At 39.9% G+C, this 20,495-nt stretch overlaps 1 protein-coding gene across 1 annotated transcript in view; it reads right to left on the bottom strand.

The window, feature by feature from the left end:
• The window catches only part of cacna1bb (calcium channel, voltage-dependent, N type, alpha 1B subunit, b), a 141,761-nt gene that overhangs the window by 115,253 nt on the left and 6,013 nt on the right, over positions 1-20,495 (bottom strand). Inside the window, exons 2-5 of the mRNA XM_038268305.1 lie at positions 11,543-11,646; positions 8,919-9,034; positions 8,738-8,827; positions 2,876-2,965 (exon numbers count right to left, since the gene is read on the bottom strand). Of these exons, the coding sequence (XP_038124233.1) occupies positions 2,876-2,965; positions 8,738-8,827; positions 8,919-9,034; positions 11,543-11,646 (400 nt within the window). The remainder of the gene's footprint in view (positions 1-2,875; positions 2,966-8,737; positions 8,828-8,918; positions 9,035-11,542; positions 11,647-20,495) is intronic.

Here is a 20,495-nt window from a genome sequence, read left to right as displayed (position 1 = left end):
CTGGTTTAAATCTTATCTATCTGATCGAATTCAGTTTGTTCATGTTAATGATAGATCTTCAACACGCTCAAAGGTTACCTGTGGAGTACCACAGGGATCAGTGCTAGGACCAATTCTCTTTACTTTATACATGCTCCCAATTGGTAGAATTATTAGACAGCATGGGATTAATTTCCACTGTTATGCTGATGATACCCAGCTATATCTGTCTATAAATCCAGATGAAGCTAACCCATTACATAGATTACAGGCATGTCTTGAAGACATAAAAACCTGGATGACTCTTAATTTTCTGCTTCTGAATGCAGACAAAACAGAAGTTATAGTCTTTGGAACAGAGTCTCTGAAAAAGAAACTGATTAGTCAGTCACTTCATTTGGATGGGATTAAACTGATTTCAGATAATAAAGTAAAAAATCTTGGTGTTATTTTTGATCAGGACCTGTCATTTAAATCCCATATCAAAGAGGTTTCTAGAATTTCCTTCTTTCATCTGAGGAACATTGCAAAAATTAGAAATATCCTGTCCAGGGGTGATGCTGAGAAACTAGTCCATGCATTTGTTACTTCAAGGCTGGACTATTGTAATTCTTTACTATCAGGAAGTCCACAAACTGTAGTTAAAAGCCTTCAGCTGATCCAAAATGCTGCAGCCAGAGTTCTAATGAAAATGAAAAAGAGAGATCATATCTCTCCTATCCTGGCTTCTCTTCATTGGCTTCCTGTTAAATCCAGAATAGAATTTAAAATCCTCCTTCTCACATATAAAGCCTTAAATGGCCAAGCTCCATCTTATATCAGAGATCTGATTGTTCCTTATGTTCCTAACAGAGCACTTCGCTCTCAATCTGCAGGTTTACTAGTGGTTCCTAGAATTTCTAAAAGTAGAATGGGAGGCAGATCTTTTAGTTATCAGGCTCCTCTCCTGTGGAACCAACTACCAGTTTTAGTCCGTGAGGCAGACACTCTGTCTACTTTTAAGGCTAGGCTTAAAATTTTCATTTTTGATAAAGCTTATAGTTAGGGTGGCTCAGGTTATCCTGAGCTATCTCTATAGTTATGCTGCTATAGGCTTAGACTTTTGGAGGACATAGGGACCCCCATTTCATCATTCTGCTTCATTCTCTTTCTGTTCTCCTATTCTGCAGAATCTGTTAGTTCAATCTCTAACCTTCTGCTCTCTCTGCTTTTCCTCAGAGTAGCTTTGCCTCGTCTGTTCCTGTTTGGCTGTGACGTCATCCTGGAAAAAAACATCAGCTGTGCTGCTTCTATCAACACCCTTGTTAATAGATGTTGGAGATCGGCCTGTTTTCCAGTGTGGTCCTGTTTCTCTGACCGTGACTGAGTGGATGTGCTCTCTTCGTCCTCTGGCATGGGAGCTGCCTTGGAGCTCGTCTGCCTGGCTGTGTGTTTCCTGGACGGGGCCGCCTTTTACAGCTGCTTTTTGTATCTCTGCTTCTGTCTCCTTGAACCCCAGTCGGCCTCGGCAGATGGCCGCTCACACTGAGCCTGGTTCTGCTGGAGGTTTCTTCCTGTTAAAAGGGAGTTTTTCCTCTCCACTGTCGCTACAAGCATGCTTAATGTGGGGGATTGTATTTGAGTCAATGAGTCAATGCAATCAACTGGTTTTCCTTAGATAGAAAACTTTGTATCAATTTGACTGTATGATCTGGTTGAACTGTAAAGTGCCTTGAGATGACATGTGTTGTGAATTTGGCGCTATATAAATAAACTGAATTGAATTGAATTGAATAAACCTCTCACAACCACCTCCTGATAAGAACTCGAAAGGTTGGAAGAAAATCAAACAGGTTTGCAATTCAGTCGGCCTTCGTGATGTAATTCATGGGAAAATCCTGCTGTTGAAGCAGAGCTACGAGCCATGTAAAAAAAAACTGCGCATGTCAAAGAAAGGGAGTTCTTCTTCTTTCAGAGTGAGGAGTCCGACCAGCACCATCACTCAGCGCTGAGTCCAACATGTGGTTTTTGGACATACAGTGTGAGCAGTAAGATTGCATCACATCATCGCCCAATACAGTGTAAAAACATGCATTTTGAGTTTTTTGCACTTTTAAACCCTGTGGTTTTGTTGTACAGTTTGAACTGTGGCTGAGTACAACTATTGAAAATATCGTAAAGTATATGCCCGCCTTTAAACAATGTCAGGGTTGTATCATCAAGATGGGGATACGACTCTAGGAGAGGCTTGTTGAGAATTATGCTTATCCAACCATTTAAATAGTTAAATATAGGTTTTAAACGGGTCATTAAGCAGAAAAGACACTTTAATTTTAAAACGCTTGTGTTGGTGTTGAGCCTCAGTTAAAACCTGCCGGACCATCCAGATTATGAAAGTGGCTCATTTTTTGTTTATTTAGAAAACAGAGGAACAATAATTGATAGATTAACTGACTACTAAAATAATCATTAGGTGCAGCCCTAATACCAATAACTTGGGATCATTAATTTACTTTGAAATTAAATTGGTTTATGACTCATTTAAAAGTATTTTTGCAAGATGTGCAAAAACATGCAAGGGAAAGAAAATTACTTAAAATACTACCGAATGTGGTTTTAAGCAGTAAAATGTCAGCCATTAGCACTAAAGGGATTGAGAACATGCTGCCTCATCACTTCTCAACATATCGAGAAGAATAGATCCTAAAATTCAGGGCTTCATGGAAGATATTTAGCTTTACAGTTTATTTTGGAGAGGTAACACAACCTACTAATTTAATAAATAAGCTCAGAGATTTAGTGTCCAGTGAGATTGTAGAAAACTTGTTCTCATGACGTATTTGATGTAGAAGCTGTGAACAGATGGTGTCAGATGAACCCTTCCTGATGAACTGTTAAAAAAAGATGTGAGTCTTACCAGCAGAAGACATGTCAGCAAAGGGATCCTCGCCTTCCTCAGCACCAATCAGGTCGTTTTTGCCCTTCTTGATTTTGCCTCGTTTCAGAACTGCAAAAAAAAAGAACAGCTCATATGAAGAGGACAAGGATATAGAGGCTAAAATTCATTTTATTCCTAACAATGAAGGAAACAGATTACCTATGATTTTATACAATTTATTCTGAAAATAAATATATATTGTAAAATAGCAGCTTTTCTATTCCAGCAAACAGCTGTTGCAGAATTTAGATGCAGATTTTGTTGATTTTAAGCTTCAAAGCTTCACTTTGAGCTTCAAAGAATAAGGACCTGGAATTAGGTAAAAAATAAATTATTGTTGACTTCTTTTATTTAAAAAGATACACGGGTATATTAACAAATGCTTTTTGAAAGCAACTGAAATTATAAAAATACAACAAAAAATGTCAGCATTTTAATAACGCTTACTTTGCTTTAATTCTGCTGATTTCCATTTTTTTTTATTTTAACAATAACCAAACAACAAAAAAATAGAAAATAAAATTAAAAAGGAAAGAGATCCAGAGTTTTAAAATCTAATTTCAAAAAGATTATGAATTTGCCTTTTTTTTCCCCTCTGTGCAGTAATAAATAACAGAAAATTAAGGTATAATAATTAAAGCAGGAAGTCTAGCATTCCCTCCATGTGGTATCTCATAACTGACCAAAGAACAGTGTGCTTACAAAAGAGAAACACAACATGATTTCTCAGTTTGTGTAATGGAAATGGAAGGGCCTGTAAGGGTCTGTGCTAATGTAAAAGCTCACAGTAGCTCTGCTGCAGGTTAATGCGCTTAAATAAAACGCAACAGAATTGGAGCAAACTTAGCAACACAAGAAAACTGCAAAATCTAGCATTCAAATTTCAAATGGAACACCTGTCATAGTCACAATTTTATGACCTAAAGTCAGAGCAACATAACCCATCTTCTAAATTAAACATGAAAGATACTCACATTAACAGTAGTTAAATGGAGCCCAGGCAGAAGTTCAACTGAAGAAACTGATTGTTCTCCTAAATCCACCTACAGCACAGCCAATCAGCTTTAAACCACACCTCCACAAAAGCCAATCGGTTCCAAAGTTCACCTTAAAAGGCCTCCGATCTGCAACTTGCCTGCTCCCTGGTGCGCAGGCGGCAGATGCGCTGTCTGACTTCATTCAGATGACTCTGTTTCAACCCACTTCCAGCCCCTCTTCCACCATCGCAGCTAAACTTCATCAGAGTGTCATTCCTCTCGGACTCTTACTGCATTCCGCGTCTCATTTCAACCGGTCCGGCAGAAGACCACCATGTTGAGCCTGGTTCTGCCAGAGGTTTCTTCCCAATGGGGAGTTTTTCCTCTCCACTGTCGCTTCATGCTTGCTCATCATGAACAGGTTCTCTCAACCTGTGTTATCCGAGCTGGATTTGCATCTTCCAGGTCCCTGAGTGAAACTCTAGTATCAGCTCACGCAGTCCACTGGATCTCCCCATAAAGCTCAGCATACCGTCTCCCTAACCAGCAGTCTACAGACTGACCAACTTCCTCTATCTCTACTCCACCACCAGTTTCAGACCTGGGGGGAAACAGCCCTATTCTTTACTCCTGTTCATGCATATCTATCAAAATTCAGCGTTGTTTGCTTCCGAGGTCTGAGCACCAAAGACAATGAAATTGTATCATTAAATTTGTTCTAATTGTCTTTTCTCTTTGTGAAAGTTTTTCAGATTGAAATGTTTTTATTCTGACTGTTTGTAGATGCTCCTTATTTAAATGTAACATTGAGATAGTCTTTCACATTCTCATTTTTAGTTTATCTGAGATGAGATGTATCACTGTTTGAATGAGCAAATTGTACCGGCATAGTAGCCATATAAACTACTGGAGAAAATTAGCTTTCACAGGATGTGAAAATGGAAAGGGTCACCTCAGAGATTATATGACTCAGACCACCTTGCGCCAAGATTAACAGAAAGCAACATCACAGGCCAATTCTATCACCACTTGTAAAAAAAAATAAAACACTAAACAACCTTGTGTAAAAAATTGCGTTGCTAAGAGAAAAATGGCGCTTACATAGTTTTTGTTATATCACTCATCTCCAGGAAATGTGATACCTGCCCTACTTCTCGCAGCGCATTTTCTGCATATTTAAATAACTGTGGTCCCCTTTGTCAGGAATCCAGTTTTTGCGGGTTGTTTTTGTGTTTCCTTTTCTCCTCCACCAGGTGGTGCCCCGTCCTCATTGGGCCTCCCTGCACACCTGCAGCTCGTTGGACCATTACCTGAGGACTCTTAAGCTTCTGACTGCCACTACCTCGAGGCCAGAGTGTTTGCCAGTTTTGGGTACTCTAGCCAAGCTGAGTTTTGCTGAGTCAAACTGAGTTTTTGTCAACCTGAGTCTTAACCTTGTTTTTTGTCTTTGCCTCTCGGCAGGAAGTCATCCTGCAAACTGGATGTTTTGGACCTTCTCCCCCTGGAAGGATCGACTGAGTTTCAAACTGAGCTGGGAATTCAAACAGGAGGTTTGGATCCACTTTTCCCCAAAGGATTGTTTGAGCTTCACACTGAGCAGGGGATTCATCTCCACAAGGAACCATTCAAGTACCATAGGAAATTTAAGGGGCAGTCAGCTCCTCCGTGCCTCAATGAAACACCTCAACCTGGGTAAACCCTGTCCGCCCTCCAAAGAGCAAGTCAATTACTGGAACAACTCACACGGACTGGATTCAGAGAAAGACAACTTTACTTGAAACTCCCGGTTCGCCAGTGTTCAGAACAGCACTGGACCCATCTCTACCTGTTCTCAGTAAACCTGTTAAACCTTCCCTTGGTCTCTCTGTTTGGTTTTCTGCATGTGGATCAGATTTTATAACAAAATCATGACACCCTTTGGTTGTATGTTTGCATTTCATCATACCTGCATAGTTTATAGAAAGTTATTAGAATACAGATAAACATGGTAGAATCAATATTATTATTTCGCTACCCAGATCTGAGCATGTCAGATGATGATATCAGACAAGCAATATATTTCAATAACGATATACTGTATATCGATCGATAGATGTGTGGCGCAATAGAAAAAAAGAGGGTCGATAAAAGTTCAATAAAAAAACGCAGTTTTCCTTCTCATTGTAGCCTAACATGTAGGTTTATGCTAGTCACACTGCTTCCTCCCAACAAATCACAATCGCGGACCCAGGCACGCCGTCACCAAGCGCCGCCCTCTCAAACCACAACACAGAGCACATGAAGATGTCGCAGCAAGGAGAGGCGGAGGAAATTGTTTCAAAGAAGGGTTTTTGTAGTTCGGCAGTCTGGCAGTATTTCGGTCATGGCAAGTCGGACCAAAAACAAACCACAGTCATCTGTAAAATGTGTCGGGAACCAGTGAAAACCAAGTCTGATAACACAACCAACTTTTTTTTTTTTTTATCATCTCAGCCGCTCACACCCGCAGGAGTACGAGCTGTGTAGGCCCCGGCGCGGCTCTCCTCCGAGGAATCTTCGGGAATTTCGGGAAAATATATATATATTTTCAGTTCTGGGCAGTTTCCCACGTAGTTCTAACAATTGAGATAAAAATGCTGAGGGGCCAGAAACTTCAAAGTAATAACTCAGGTTAAAGCAGGAAACGGGGGCGGCGGCGGCGGTGGGGGGGCATTTATTTATTTGTTATATTTATTATGGTCACTTTTCTGGTCCCTTTAGTTTATTCCTTGTCAGTATTTAATAACATAACTCAGGTCTCTTAAGTTATTTTTCTTTAAAACGATTCTGTTATGGTTAAAAAAGTTGGTTAAATAAAGATTTAATTCGAAGTCTGTGTTTGTGTTTTTTATTAAAATTAAATCATTTAGCAATATTATAAAAAGTCCAGGCAGAGCTGCACATAAAATATGGTTTCAAATCTTTTCAATAATTATCGATATCGATCCATATGCATTTTTTTTTATCGATAAGCTTTTTTTCTATATCGCCCAGCCCTAACCGAAAGCATGTAAACTTGTCTACACCACAGCCTACCTTAGTATTGTGGCTCAGCGTGTCTCTTTCACTAAAGAATAAGGAACAGTCCAATCCGATAATATCACCGTCTACCCAATAAAGTGGCTGGTTAATATGACACTACTAATATAAACCTTTTCATAGTAAACATAGCTACTGGCTTTCTTAAGAGTCCTTAGAAGTCTCTAAATTGCTGAATTTGCACAATCATCTGCATGTAATTACACCACATGTAGAGAAAGTGATTAGTATTTACCATTATTTCAGTCAGCAATGACTCATATGCCACCCATATTACTGTCCTCATAAATCCCTGAGTATGACTGACACTTTGCTCCATTACTCATACCTGTCATTTATCTGAAGGAAATGGTATTCGTATTTTCTGCACCGACAACATTAGAGTGGCATTTCCACAGCTGAGGATTCAGACGTTTTAATCCCGCATTTGTGACTAATTGGTAACACAGGATTGCCGGGTTCTGTCACTTTACTGGAAACATAGGGTGTGGATGTGTGTTAAGTGTTAGTCTGTTTTCTAGCAAAAGCATGATGGTGTGCATGTGAGTGCTGATGAGCACGGTACTTTATTAAAGCAAATCCAGTCAGAGTGGGGCTGGAAAGCTTCCTGACTGTCAAAACTGAATGTAAGGAGACAAAGCTAAAAGAAAACAACAGCTTTCATTTCCCAAATATACACTCACCGGCCACTTTATTAGGTACACCTGTCCAACTGCTCGTTAACACATGGCGGCAACTCAGTGCATTTAGGCATGTAGACATGGTCAAGACAATCTCCTGCAGTTCAAACCGAGCATCAGTATGGGGAAGAAAGGTGATTTGAGTGACTTTGAACGTGGCATGATTGTTGGTGCCAGAAGGGCTGGTCTGAGTATTTCAGAAACTGCTGATCTACTGGGATTTTCACGCACAACCATCTCTAGGGTTTACAGAGAATGGTCCGAAAAAGAAAAAACATCCAGTGAGCGGCAGTTCTGTGGGCGGAAATGCCTTGTTGATGCCAGAGGTCAGAGGAGAATGGCCAGACTGGTTCGAGCTGATAGAAGGGCAACAGTGACTCAAATAACCACCCGTTACAACCAAGGTGGGCAGAAGAGCATCTCTGAACGCACAGTACGTGGAACTTTGAGGCAGATGGGCTAAAGCAGCAGAAGACCACACCTGGTGCCACTCCTTTCAGCTAAGAACAGGAAACTGAGGCTACAATTTGCACAAGCTCATCGAAATTGGACAATAGAAGATTGGAGAAACGTTGCCTGGTCTGATGAGTCTCGATTTCTGCTGCGACATTCGGATGGTAGGGTCAGAATTTGGCATCTACAACATGAAAGCATGGATCCATCCTGCCTTGTATCAACGGTTCAGGCTGGTGGTGGTGGTGTCATGGTGTGGGGAATATTTTCTTGGCACTCTTTGGGCCCCTTGGTAGCAATTGAGCATTGTTGCAACGCCACAGCCTACCTGAGTATTGTTGCTGACCATGTCCATCCCTTTATGACCACAATGTACCTAACTTCTGATAGCTACTTTCAGCAGGATAATGCGCCATGTCATAAAGCTGGAATCATCTCAGACTGGTTTCTTGAACATGACAATGAGTTCACTGTACTCAAATGGCCTCCACAGGTGAGTGTATATATATATATATATATATATATATATATATTACCAAACAAAATTGGGTATTTCCTATACATCTATCCCATTTCTCTAACAGCAAAATTAAATTGCATAAAAAAGTCAGTCAGTGCTTGGATACTGTCTATGCACAATGTTTGAATGCAGGCTGCAGAGGCTTAGCCTTTACCTGAAAGGTTTTGTTTCCTTTTGTACCACGCACCATCCAGCGGGGACTTCTCATCAGCAATCTCATCCTCTTCTTCAAGCAACACCTCCTCTGCAGAACAACATTTATTTGTAAAAGTTTGTTCATTTTTCTCCTAAAATTGACACAAAGACACCCACTCCATTTTAGTTTCTAGTCTAACCCGCTTTGCAGATCCACTCCAGATATCCAGTGAGCTCCCTCTCGATCTGCTGTTGTCGGCGAAGCTTTAGGAACTCTTGCCTCTTCTCCACTCGCTCTCGCTCTTTGGCAAATTCTCTGACAAACAGAGAGGAAACAGACTGTTTTTACACAATCATTTACTATTCATATTAGAACATGTTTATTATTTTCTGTCTTGATTTATAATTGATATTGAAAATGAGAATTACACTCCGGAGAGGTGCCCCAAGACTGTATGTGCAAAATTTGGCATAAAAACAATCAAACCTCTCATAATAGATCAGAGTTATTTTCTTATCAACTTCAGACAAATGTTGCACATGGATACATTTGCCTAATGAGAAAAGGCCATAGAGGATGGCATAGCTGAGAAGAGAGGCTTTGTGACTCCATACTCAATAATATTGATGAACATAGGAGCAGTCAAATCCAGAGATACAGACAACTGAGAGGATTAAAGCTGGAGATCTTAATCATGACACTAGAGGTTTTACAGGAAAAATCAATTAGAGGATAAAAAGTTGTTAGGAAGAGATTAATCAGTTAAATAAACTCTCCAGTTAGTTGAGCTTGATAGCTGGGGCATATTTTGAGAATCTAGTGTAGAAATAATCGACAGACAAACTTTAACAATTAAATCAAATTGTTCTGATTCAAAATTCTCCAGTTACTTTTCATGTACTGTAATACTGTTATAATTTATCGGAAGTTTTTTAATATTAACCCGGTTCAATGTACTGGCATGTCATTTAAGCAGCACACTGTCAACACGATGCGTAATCCACCAACTACATTAAAAATTAGCCCAGGGAAAAAAACCTTTAAGAAACTTTTATCACTAATAAAGCTGCAGCTTATTGTGTTTACTATGTATTTTATCAGAAACAGACATTTTCAAGGTTTCCTGTTTAATATTTTAAAATATTTTCTAAAGATAACCAAAATTCATGAGAATAGCCAATAGTGCAAAGTGCAGTTGATAGCATCCCTGAATTTCCTGGTTACTTTCCAGCGGAAGCCTTCTGTGACCAACAGATTACTTACCTAGAATTTAATATGAATGTAAACAGGTTACTTTACCCAAACTTGCATGTTTTTTTCTGGAGCAAAACTTATAAAGGTATTTTCCAGAATGTACAGGTTACTTTAAGGGATAGTTTTTGGCTATTACATTTAGATCACAGAACATATTTTTTACCTTCCTGAAACAATAAGTTAGCTTCTGTAAACTACTGGCTGCTTTTGGAAAGTTTCAATTTGTAGAACCTAAAAGGTTTATTTTTATTGGAGATTCTTTCTCTTCCCCTTTATCCAACAGGTAATTTTCAACCTTATACTGTATGTACTTTTTTTTTTTTTTACTGGCTAATTTCAGACCTTCAAATTCTGACATACTGTCCTGGACCCTTATTATTATGCTCTTGAAATAAAAAATTACTTTAATAAAAATAAGAGGCCCCTCACCCACTGCAATTTCTAAGAACCTACAAGAAATATTTTTTTTTATTAAAATAATAACTTATTATGTTTTTTTGGATGATCTTTTACCAAAAGGGATACTTTCTACAGGCTTAGATTTTTATTTCTGTCATTACTAGGTTACTTTGATTTTCCTAAGCACACATGTTCTACAGTATGAAGCTTAATGTTTATATTCTGACAGTAGAACATTTAGACTTTGTTTTCTGAAACCTACAGATTAGTTTACCATAATTCACAGACTACTTACTATGAAGTTACATTATACTTTCTAGATTCCTTTACTTTTATTCTACGGTATTATGCAGTCCTTTCCAGATCCTAAAGATTATTTACTAAAGCTACAGATTACTTTCTAAACATTTCTTGAATTTCTTCAAATCTTTTAAGTCATAGTTCTGTAGCAAACAGAAATGTTTCTAGAACTTACTTGTTACTTTCCCTTTCACAAAGTTGGCAGGGTATTTTGCCAAGACTAACAGGTTTCCATTTCTTAAAACAACTGTTGAAATCTTAGTTTGACGTAAAGGTTTCTGTCTAATAGTTTCTGGAACTTAGACGGTTTCTTTACTAGAACCAACAGGTTACTATCTAGAACTTTAACCATAGTTTTCCAATAAAAATAAACTGTTTTTTACTTATTTATGTTACCTACTGGAAGTTTTAGGATGCTTTTCAGTTCCCGTTCTTTCCTTGCTTATCATATCTTCAATGTTCCAGAACTTATTTGCACTTTGCTTGGAACTTGTACTTTGTCTCAAAAGCTCTTTGCTCTTTTCCCAAGACTTCCAGGTTTAGTTTTCAGAAACCTTTTGGTTAATTACTTTCTAAAACTTACTTTATGGTCAAGGAGCTGCTTTTGTTAATAACTTTATTTAATAGTTAACTTGATGCACATGGATCTATTTATTCTACAGCTCATAGCATGGTTTACTTTTATGCTCCTATAAATGGGAAGGAGTTCACGACCAATACAGTTATAACTGCCTTACTCAATCACATTAATGTGCAATTTAAAGAGTGCAAGGCCCAGCTTTAATGCTGATGTTTTAACTACCGTGAAAAGTGTACATTGTTTTATATGAATAAAAAATGTCAATGCGTATCCTTTCTAAGTGAGCTTACCCTGACAGGACACCAAGCACCAGGTTGAGCATGAAAAAAGAACCGATGATGATGAGAGGAATGAAGTAGAGCCAGTTCCAGTTATTTCCCACTGCATCGTTAGTCTGAAAACAGAAAAAAGGCACATATCTTTAATCAAAGTTGGCCCTGATACTCTTACCAAGTGCCGGATGATAAAAAAAGATGCTGTATTTCTAGTGTCTGTTAAAAGCACAAAATATTCACAGCCATAAAATAAAGGTGCATGTACCACATTAAATGGCTTCCTGCAGAACCAGAACTGCTATTTCACACAAACAATTCACTACAGGTTTTCTCTCAGCTGAAATTCAAAGCATTGAATATTTATTTCAGAACAAACAAAACATTGTTGTTTCAGCATCAAGATGGGGATGGACCTTATCTTTTAATTGTGACATTTTTATTGGGGCATTTGGGGTTCTTAAAATGTCATAACCATGCCAACAACAGTGAAATAAATCATTTATCATGTGATTGATCATGCAGCAAATCACGGCCTTTCAGTTAAAGAGGCTTGACAGAGTCCAACCTGTTCTCAATAGAAACGCGGTTGCATCCATTGTAAGAGTTTTTCGACTGGAAAACAGTTGCTACAAAGTATATACAAATATATCTATAGTAATATACAGTATTTCAGGTAATTTTTTTCCACATTTCATTTATTTATCGAATTGAAAGGCTACTGGTTGGTAGTGGTAGATGCAGAATTATGAAAGCTGAGCCGGAGGCAGCCATTGGGAACATAGTTCACGGCAAATGATGCCATTAGGCTGTGTGAAATCCAGGCAACAGTGCTGCAGAACAGGAGGTATTTAGAAATGTAAATACTGTGAGCAAAACCACAATTAACTCTGTCCTCAGAAGGGACCATATGGCCATTAAACAGATCTACAGAGTTCCATTCAAGAGGAACTCTGATGCCAATATGTGGAGGTAAGAGGACATTCCCTACTATACTGTTATGCCTTGGGAAATATACTGCAGTTGCTGTCAACTGGAGTTATGTTTATGTAATTGCAATTTTTCTTTATGTTTCCTTTAGCGAATCATTGAGCTTGATGCTGATTGGGCATATCGTGGCATATTGTCAATGAAGCCGGCTCAACCTCTGGAAAGAGAGGAGACATGGGAAGGACCTCATTGGGCATAGAGCCACTACTAAAGTTCTAGGGCAGAGGGGCGCTGACAAAGATATGTGGGCTGCTATTACCAATGATAGCACACATTCCTGCAATTGGGCCCTGCAATACTGATGAGGAGTGCCTGATTGCATTCCTTGATACCCTGGATGACAGGCTCCTCCCACCTCAGGAAAGAGGACTGCTGAGGCCTTAAAAGCCACTGTTTTGGATAATCTGGGACAATGTGGTATTCTACCTCTCTGCTGTAGTGAATAAGTGGTTTGTGGTGCACCCTAGAATGATGGTGCACCACAAACGGTGGTGTCTTGTCTCTTCTGAGCCCTCTCTTCGTATCACCCGAATTGGTTTTGGTCAGCTAGTCTCTCAATGCAATTGATAAAATTTTCCCAACTGGAAGACAGGGGAAAGGGTTTCCCTCCTGTCCTGCCAGGACATACTTCGTGGGATACACCATGGACTCCTAGAAGGATGGTGTTTTTCTACAACCCTGCCTTGCTACAAGGCAGAAAAGCCTAGCAAATTCTGCATAGGGTTACCAGATTTGGATTTTCTGAAGAGCAGGACACTTTTTCTTTTCTTTGGGGGTGGGGGTCCTGCTGGACCAGGCACTTGAACCGAGCATTGAGCTCCGGGGTTGGTCCGGAGCAAATGGCCGCCAGTGTCCAGGCTACAGTACCATCATCTAAAGAGTGTAACTTTGTGATGAAAGTTGGTGGGGACACTTGGGTGGTGGATGGTACAGTTACACTTTCATTAGGCTAATTTTCAAAAAATGAGCTCAAACATTTATTTATTGAATGCTTTCCTATTTTTGGGAACACAACACCACAATACACTGATATTCATATTTAAAGATGTTAGAGAGATGCCTTTTAGTGCATTACAAATATAGGACCCAAAAACATCAATGCATGAAAAAATAATTAATAAAATCCAAATGCCATCATGCATTTGAATAAGAAGTACAATGTCAATTTCATACAGAACAAAAATTGGATATGCTGCATTTTAAATATAGCAAAGGATATTTTTTTCTTGTAAACTTTCTGGTAAACTTGGAGATATATTTTATTGCGTGTTGCATATCCCAGTAAATCTGTTTCCCCTTTAAATCTGCAGCAGAAACAAAGTTTCATGAGATCTCAATTCATTAATTGATTGATACTCTCCATTTTAAATCTTATAGAGGTGCATGAAGGTGGAAGGTGTATGATCATCACCCCTATGAGGAGATGCTCTTGGTCAATGGAATGACCATTGATTAACAAAGATACAGATGCAGATGGATTTCAAGGATGGATCTAGGATGCCAGAAGATATTTCCCCAGGTGCATCGCAGGGGAAAACATTGAGTGTGATGTAGATGAGGCCATGTTGCCAATTCCTTGAGAGAAGAGACTAGAACAGCCAGAAGAATAACATGTATGATATATCTTACCATGTACTCTCATAAGCCTACTTCTATTAGACTATAACTTCTTCTTCTTCTTTATTGTAGAAGATTATCATCTTTATGTTCCTAATTTCTGAAACAGTGATGGATTTTATTAGCTATCTTTATCTATATGTATTTTCTAGCTCTGTAGAAGTTATCACATTATTATTTCCTTTACGAATCAAAACATTATCACAATCAGTCTCCCCTGCTCTGAAAATGAAGGATCTGTTAACTCCCAAGTGTTATGCTATTAACGACAATTAAAATCGTTTCAAGAGCATTATTATTTTCTGTTAGAATACACTCACCGGCCACTTTATTAGGTACACCTGTCCAACTGCTCGTTAACACTTAATTTCTAAGCAGCAAATCACATGGCGGCAACTCAGTGCATTTAGGCATGTAGACATGGTCAAGACAATCTCCTGCAGTTCAAACCGAGCATCAGTATGGGGAAGAAAGGTGATTTGAGTGACTTTGAACGTGGCATGATTGTTGGTGCCAGAAGGGCTGGTCTGAGTATTTCAGAAACTGTTGATCTACTGGGATTTTCACGCACAACCATCTCTGGGGTTTACAGAGAATGGTCCGAAAAAGAAAAAACATCCAGTGAGCGGCAGTTCTGTGAGCGGAAATGCCTTGTTGATGCCAGAGGTCAGAGGAGAATGGCCAGACTGGTTCGAGCTGATAGAAGGGCAACAGTGACTCAAATAACCACCCGTTACAACCAAGGTGGGCAGAAGAGCATCTCTGAACGCACAGTACGTCGAACTTTGAGGCAGATGGGCTACAGCAGCAGAAGACCACACCGGGTGCCACTCCTTTCAGCTAAGAACAGGAAACTGAGGCTACAATTTGCACAAGCTCATCGAAATTGGACAATAGAAGATCTGAAAAACGTTGCCTGGTCTGATGAGTCTCGATTTCTGCTGCGACATTCGGATGGTAGGGTCAGAATTTGGCGTCTACAACGTGAAAGCATGGATCCATCCTGCCTTGTATCAACGGTTCAGACTGGTGGTGGTGGTGTCATGGTGTGGGGAATATTTTCTTGGCACTCTTTGGGCCCCTTGGTACCAATTGAGCATTGTTGCAACGCCACAGCCTACCTGAGTATTGTTGCTGACCATGTCCATCCCTTCAATTCAATTCAATTCAATTCAGTTTATTTATATAGCGCCAAATTCACAACACATGTCATCTCAAGGCACTTTACAGTTCAACCAGATCATACAGTCAAATTGATACAAAGTTTTCTATCTAAGGAAAACCAGTTGATTGCATTGACTCATTGACTCAAATACAATCCCCCACACTAAGCATGCTTGTAGCGACAGTGGAGAGGAAAAACTCCCTTTTAACAGGAAGAAACCTCCAGCAGAACCAGGCTCAGTGTGAGCGGCCATCTGCCGAGGCCGACTGGGGTTCAAGGAGACAGAAGCAGAGATACAAAAAGCAGCTGTAAAAGGCGGCCCCGTCCAGGAAACACACAGCCAGGCAGACGAGCTCCAAGGCAGCTCCCATGCCAGAGGACGAAGAGAGCACATCCACTCAGTCACGGTCAGAGAAACAGGACCACACTGGAAAACAGGCCGATCTCCAACATCTATTAACAAGGGTGTTGATAGAAGCAGCACAGCTGATGTTTTTTTCCAGGATGACGTCACAGCCAAACAGGAACAGACGAGGCAAAGCTACTCTGAGGAAAAGCAGAGAGAGCAGAAGGTTAGAGATTGAACTAACAGATTCTGCAGAATAGGAGAACAGAAAGAGAATGAAGCAGAATGATGAAATGGGGGTCCCTATGTCCTCCAAAAGTCTAAGCCTATAGCAGCATAAATATAGAGAGAGAGCTCAGGATAACCTGAGCCACCCTAACTATAAGCTTTATCAAAAATGAAAGTTTTAAGCCTAGCCTTAAAAGTAGACAGGGTGTCTGCCTCACGGACTAAAACTGGTAGTTGGTTCCACAGGAGAGGAGCCTGATAACTAAAAGATCTGCCTCCCATTCTACTTTTAGAAATTCTAGGAACCACTAGTAAACCTGCAGATTGAGAGCGAAGTTCTCTGTTAGGAACATAAGGAACAATCAGATCTCTGATATAAGATGGAGCTTGGCCATTTAAGGCTTTATATGTGAGAAGGAGGATTTTAAATTCTATTCTTGATTTAACAGGAAGCCAATGAAGAGAAGCCAGGATAGGAGAGATATGATCTCTCTTTTTCATTTTCATTAGAACTCTGGCTGCAGCATTTTGGATCAGCTGAAGGCTTTTAACTACAGTTTGTGGACTTCCTCATAGTAAAGAATTACAATAGTCCAGCCTTGAAGTAACAAATGCATGGACTAGTTTCTCAGCATCACCCCTGGACAGGATATTTCTAATTTTTGCAATGTTCCTCAGATGAAAGAAGGAAATTCTAGAAACCTCTTTGATATGGGATTTAAATGACAGGTCCTGATCAAAAATAACACCAAGATTTTTTACTTTATTATCTGAAATCAGTTTAATCCCATCCAAATGAAGTGACTGGCTAATCAGTTTCTTTTTCAGAGACTCTGGTCCAAAGACTATAACTTCTGTTTTGTCTGCATTCAGAAGCAGAAAATTAAGAGTCATCCAGGTTTTTATATCTTCAAGACATGCCTGTAATCTATGTAATGGGTTAGCTTCATCTGGATTTATAGACAGATATAGCTGGGTATCATCAGCATAACAGTGGAAATTAATCCCATGCTGTCTAATAATTCTACCAATTGGGAGCATGTATAAAGTAAAGAGAATTGGTCCTAGCACTGATCCCTGTGGTACTCCACAGGTAACCTTTGAGCGTGTTGAAGATCTATCATTAACATGAACAAACTGAATTCGATCAGATAGATAAGATTTAAACCAGTCTAGTGCTGTTCCTTTAATTCCAACAAAATATTCAAGTCTTTCTAAAAGAATATTATGGTCAACTGTATCAAATGCAGCACTAAGATCCAACAGGACGAGCACAGATACAAGTCCATTATCTGAGGCCATGAGAATATCATTAGTGACTTTCACCAGAGCTGTTTCAGTGCTATGATGAGCTCTAAAGCCAGACTGAAACTCTTCAAAAAGTTCATTATGGTGGAAGTGATCGCAAACTTGTTTGGCAACTACTTTCTCAAGAATTTTGGATAAGAAAGGAAGATTGGATATAGGTCTATAATTGACCAAGTCATCTGGGTCAAGAGACGGTTTCTTAAGCAGAGGTTTAATTACAGCAATCTTAAAAGCTTTAGGTACATATCCCTGTAACAGAGATAGATTAATCACATCTAAAATGGAGGAGGAGATCAAAGGGAATACCTCCTTAAATAACCTGGTTGGAACTGGATCTAACATACAAGTTGAAGGCTTAGATGAAGACAATAATTTTGCTAATTCAGAGAGTTCAACTGGATCAAAGCAGTCTAAACCCGGTTCAGATTCCATGACTACCTCAGGTACAATCGCGGATAGAGGAGTGCTTATGATCTTATTTTTAATAAGATCAATCTTATTTATAAAGAATCCCATAAAATCATTGCTGCTAAGAGCAGGTGGAATGGACGGTTCAACAGAGCTATGGCTCTGGGTGAGTTTGGCAACTGTATTAAAAAGAAATCTAGGATTATTCTTATTCACCTCTATTAATGAGGAGAAGTATGCTGCTCTTGCTTTACAAAGGGTCCTCTTATACAGCAGTAAACCATTTTTCCAGACTAGGAAGGACTCTCGCAGGCCTGTGGAGCGATATTTTCTCTCCAGTTTCCTAGCATTTTGCTTCAAAGTACGCAGCTCTGCATTAAACCAAGGAGCAAGCTTTCTATTTTTAACGGTTTTCATTTTCAAAGGAGCTGCGTTGTCTAAGGCAATACGCAGAGAACTAGCAACCCCCTCAACAAAATCATCAACCTGTGAAGGGGAATAAGCTAAGCTTTTGCACTCTGCAGCACTGCTCAGTGACACAGAGCAGAGAGAAAGTGAAGCAGATTCTTTAAAATTTATAACTGCACTATCTGATAAAGATCTACTAAAATTGAACCTTCTTTTGGGGGAGGAGAACTCTGTTAAAGTAATCCTGAAGGTTATTAGAAAGTGGTCAGAGAGGACAGGGTTGTGAGGAAATACTGTTATTTCTTCACATTCTATGCCGTATGTCAGCACAAGATCCAAAGTATGAAGATGAGAATGCGTGGGACTATTCACATTTTGAACAAAGCCAATAGTGTCTAAGATAGCATTAAAGGCTGCTCTTAAGCTATCGCCTTCAATGTCAGCATGGATGTTAAAATCTCCCACTATGATGACCCTGTCAGTATTTAATACCAAATCAGAAAGGAACTCTGAAAACTCATCTAAAAATTCAGAGTAAGGACCTGGTGGACGATACAAAGTTACAAAAAGAAGAGGTTTTCTTGCCTTGAAATTTGGATCAGGGAAATTAAGGGTTAAATGTTCAAAAGAGTTGTAGGAATTAATTGTTTTGGGAGTAATCAGTAAGTCAGACTCGAAGATTGTTGCTACTCCTCCTCCTCGCCCAGAACTTCTGGGGATGTGAAAATTTAAATAGCTTGAAGGAGTTGCCTCATTTATGCTCACATAATCCTCTTGCTGCAGCCAGGTTTCTGTAAGGCAAAACAAGTCAATGTGATTATCACAAATCAAGTCATTAACTAGTAGACTTTTAGAGGAAAGCGATCTTATGTTAAACAGACAGCATTTAATTGTTTTAACTTTTTCCCCAATTGGAGTTATTTTGATTTTAATTAGATTATCATGATTTACTCCTTTTGGAATCTTTGCTAATTTATTAGATTTTGGTCGTGGGCAAGACACTGTCTGGATGGAGTAAAGAGTGGGTAACAGTAGAGAAGCTGCAGAGATGTGTGTTAAACTACAACTCTGCTTCCTGGTCTGCACCCTGGGTGGTCAGGGTTTTGGAGGACTAATAAATGTGGCCAGATTCCTAGAAAGAAGAGCTGCACCATCCAAAGTGGGATGGATGCCGTCTCTCCGAATCAGACCAGGCTTTCCCCAAAAGGATTGCCAATTATTAATGTAGCCCACGTTGTTTTCAGGGCACCACCTAGACAACCAGCGATTGAATGACGACATGCGGCTAAACATGTCATCACTGGTCAGATCAGGGAGGGGACCAGAGAAAATTACGGAGTCCGACATTTTTTTGGCAAACTTACACACCGAAGCAACACTAATTTTAGTGACCTCCGATCGGCGTAACCGGGTGTCATTACCACCAGCGTGAATAACAATCTTACTGTATTTAACCTTATCCTTAGCCAGTAGTTTCAGGTAGGATTTGATGTCGCCCGTTCTGGCCCCCGGCAAACATTTGACTATGGTCCCTGGTGTCTCTAATGCCACGTTTCTGACTATGGAGCTGCCAATCACCAGAGTGGGCTTCTCAGTGGGTGTGTCACTGAGTGGGGAAAACCGGTTAGAAACGTGAACGGGTTGGTGGTGACCAGTGGGCAGAGATCCACGACTACGCTTTCTGCGTACAGTTACCCAATCGCCTGGCTGCTCAGGCACTTTTGGAGGACAGCTACGTGGGGGGCCTACTTCAACAGCCTGAAGCCTGGATTCTAACTCTGACACCCTCGCCTCCAAAGCTACAAAAATACTACACTTATTACACATCCCATTATCACTAAAGGAGGCAGAGGAATAACTGAACATCTGACACAGAGAGCAGGAGAGAGGAGAGGAAGAAGGAAGAGTTGGAAAAGAGTCAAGGGAGGGAGAGAGAGAAGCCATAGCAATGCTAAGCTAGCGCTAGCCTAGGCTAGCTACTTCTTGCTATCAGAAATAAAACCGTGTGAAACTGACAAGTGCTCAGTAGAAAAGTGCAGCAGAAGGTGCTATGTTTTAAAGTAGTCAGTTAGAGTTACTTAGATACAGAGATATCACAGAGAAAATAACTTAACTTCAGATGGAGATCCTCTGAACAGCTGCACACTTCATGACCTTCATGACCACAATGTACCCAACTTCTGATGGCTACTTTCAGCAGGATAATGCGCCATGTCATAAAGCTGGAATCATCTCAGACTGGTTTCTTGAACATGACAATGAGTTCACTGTACTCAAATGGCCTCCACAGTCACCAGATCTCAATCCAATAGAGCATCTTTTGGATGTGGTGGAACGGGAGATTCGCATCATGGATGTGCAGTCGACAAATCTGCGGCAACTGTGTGATGCCATCATGTCAATATGGACCAAACTCCCTGAGGAATGCTTCCAGCACCTTGTTGAATCTATGCCACCAAGAATTGAGGCAGTTCTGAAGGCAAAAGGGGGTCCAACCCGTT

This window comes from Cyprinodon tularosa, unplaced genomic scaffold (assembly GCF_016077235.1).
Source record: "Cyprinodon tularosa strain WSP-4 unplaced genomic scaffold, ASM1607723v1 ctg7, whole genome shotgun sequence".
Taxonomy (NCBI): Eukaryota; Metazoa; Chordata; class Actinopteri; order Cyprinodontiformes; family Cyprinodontidae; genus Cyprinodon; species Cyprinodon tularosa.
The sequence above is the reverse complement of the archived record's forward strand: the minus strand, read 5'-3'. Positions and strand labels throughout refer to the sequence as shown.